This window comes from Syngnathus floridae, chromosome 7 (assembly GCF_059516105.1).
Source record: "Syngnathus floridae isolate MCC-2025c chromosome 7, RoL_Sflo_1.0, whole genome shotgun sequence".
NCBI classification, from domain to species: Eukaryota; Metazoa; Chordata; class Actinopteri; order Syngnathiformes; family Syngnathidae; genus Syngnathus; species Syngnathus floridae.
Genome location: NC_142419.1, coordinates 4,813,775 through 4,816,190, shown reverse-complemented (window position 1 = coordinate 4,816,190; position 2,416 = coordinate 4,813,775). Strand labels below are relative to the sequence as shown.

Here is a 2,416-nt window from a genome sequence, read left to right as displayed (position 1 = left end):
GAATAGGAAAGGTTCTTTGACTTTGTTAAGGACATGTTAAGCCTTCTAAAATTATAATCTACCATAGCAATTGTTAAATTCACTGTTACTATGCAATAGGTCTGTCATTAATCTTGTCCGTGCTGCAGTTGTACATATATTCAGTGGCTGTGGATGGAAACACAATACAGAAAATTGCAGTTCCTAAAAACCCTGTTGTTCTAATACACTTAGATAATTAATGCATGATTTTTATTTTAGCATGCCGCTAAACACAAAGCTTTTACATAAACTGGCATTGTGTCTTTCCAGCTCGTTCCAAACACTATTGAATCGTTTCACCATTCCCAGCTTTTCAGAAAAGGAACCCCCTCATTGTGTTTTGCACTGTACATTGCCTGCCTTTGTAGCCACACTGCACAATGCCAGTTTCAAACGGACTGGTTCATTATGTGTGGTCAGCCTATTCTCCCTTACCAGGCTCAACCTCATCCAAACGTCAAGATTTGACAAGCCAGAAAAATGAATTGCAAAGTTTAGTTGCAAGGATTTGTTCCAGAAAGTTCAGGTTTACATGAAGGTAAGTTAAACTTTGTTTCTGCTTCGCCTCATTTAATTTGCTGAGTTAAGCATAATTGTTTGTGCATCGCAACTATAGAGTTTTGGTTAGGGTCATTGAACACAGAAGTAAATGTTCTGAGCACTACTTTATCGAGTTTTACGTTTTTTCAAAATACAATTGCAGAATAATAATGTCAAAAGAGACATATTGGCACTAAAAACAAATAATTCAAACAAGTACATAATTTATATACTTCTACATGGATGTAGTCGATAATCAATATGATGTTTTCTAAGGGAAAAAAAACACAAGTACTGACATGTTTCACTTTTTTTTTTTTTTATCTAAGGTCAAGTCATGGGTGACTGGTCCATTCTTGGGCGTTTTCTGTCTGAGGTTCAGAATCATTCCACAGTGATAGGCAAGATCTGGCTCACTATGCTGCTCATTTTCCGCATCCTGCTGGTCGCCTTAGTGGGAGACGCCGTCTACAATGATGAGCAGTCCAAGTTCACCTGCAATACCCAACAGCCTGGCTGCAATAACGTCTGTTATGACACATTTGCACCTGTGTCTCATTTGCGGTTCTGGGTTTTTCAAATTGTGCTGGTCTCCACTCCATCCATATTCTATATAGTATTTGTTTTGCACAAAATTGCTAAGGATGAGAAGCTAGATGGGCAACGGGCGCAGGTGCTGAGGCAAAGGCCTTCAAGGCAAGCCGCTGGGCAGAAGGACGGCAAGGAGGCGATGAGAGTGGGTGTTCCTACTTACTGTCCTCGTTACAGGGAGGATTGGGATGAGAGTGAAAGAGTGCAACAAAGCTTCCTGGAGGAGGGTCATGATGCACTCGCAGAAGATCCCACCAAGCAATCGAACCAAGTTCTACTCATCTACATCCTTCATGTGTTTCTTCGATCAATCATGGAAATCACCTTTCTAGTGGGCCAGTATTTGTTATTTGGCTTCGAGGTGCCGCACCTCTACCGCTGTGAAACCTATCCTTGCCCAACTCGCACGGACTGTTTTGTGTCTCGTGCCACTGAGAAAACTATTTTCCTTAACTTTATGTTTAGCATCAGCCTGGGCTGCTTTGTGCTCAACATTGCAGAGCTTCACTACCTGGGCTGGGTGTACATTTTCCGTGTCCTTTGCTCAGCCTGCTCTAACTGCTGCAGTCAGGAGAAGGATCCAGATAAAAAGCCCTTCAAGCAAAACCCTCTCCTGCTGCAACTCAGGCATTCTCTGAGAGGTCAGCTGGTTCTGCAGACCCGATCGGCCATGGCTCAAGAGAAAACAGGAACTTTGCTCACACATGCTCCAGCTGTCTCTTTCGAGACGGACTCTACTGTGGAATGCACCTCAAAGAGGAACCCAGAGAACATAGACAAGGTGAAGGTCAAGTTGGCCAACATGGCCAGGTTGGGACGAACTAAGAAATCTTGGCTGTGATAGCATGTGATAGTGTTTGTGCTATAAGTTCATGTTGTGTTGTGTTTTCACATGTACTATATTCTTTCATAGATTAAAGTCCTGGCAAAAATATGGTGAACATGTAGTATGTACAGTTTTAGCTTAGTACTATCATTTGTGATGGGCATAATAAGAGTTCTTTGTGAACAATTCTCTCAATTATCTTGAACTAATTTAGTTCAAGATAATTGAGAGAATTGTTCACAAAGAACTCTTATTATGCCCATCACATGCCCATTATGCCCATATATATATATATATATATATATATATATATATATATATATATATATATATATATATATATATATATATATATATATATATATATATATATATATATATATATATATATATATATATATATATATATATATATATATTGGTTGATGAGTGATTATG

At 39.3% G+C, this 2,416-nt stretch overlaps 1 protein-coding gene across 1 annotated transcript; it reads left to right on the top strand.

Moving 5' to 3' along the window:
• The first annotated feature begins 402 nt into the window (after positions 1-402).
• Positions 403-2,134, top strand: LOC148394838 (gap junction delta-2 protein). The gene is made up of 2 exons (XM_088380721.1): positions 403-559; positions 891-2,134. The coding sequence occupies exon 2, from the start codon at positions 899-901 to the stop codon at positions 1,991-1,993; it is 1,095 nt and encodes a 364-aa protein (XP_088236847.1). The 5' UTR covers positions 403-559; positions 891-898; the 3' UTR covers positions 1,994-2,134.
• The last annotated feature ends 282 nt before the right edge of the window (positions 2,135-2,416 follow it).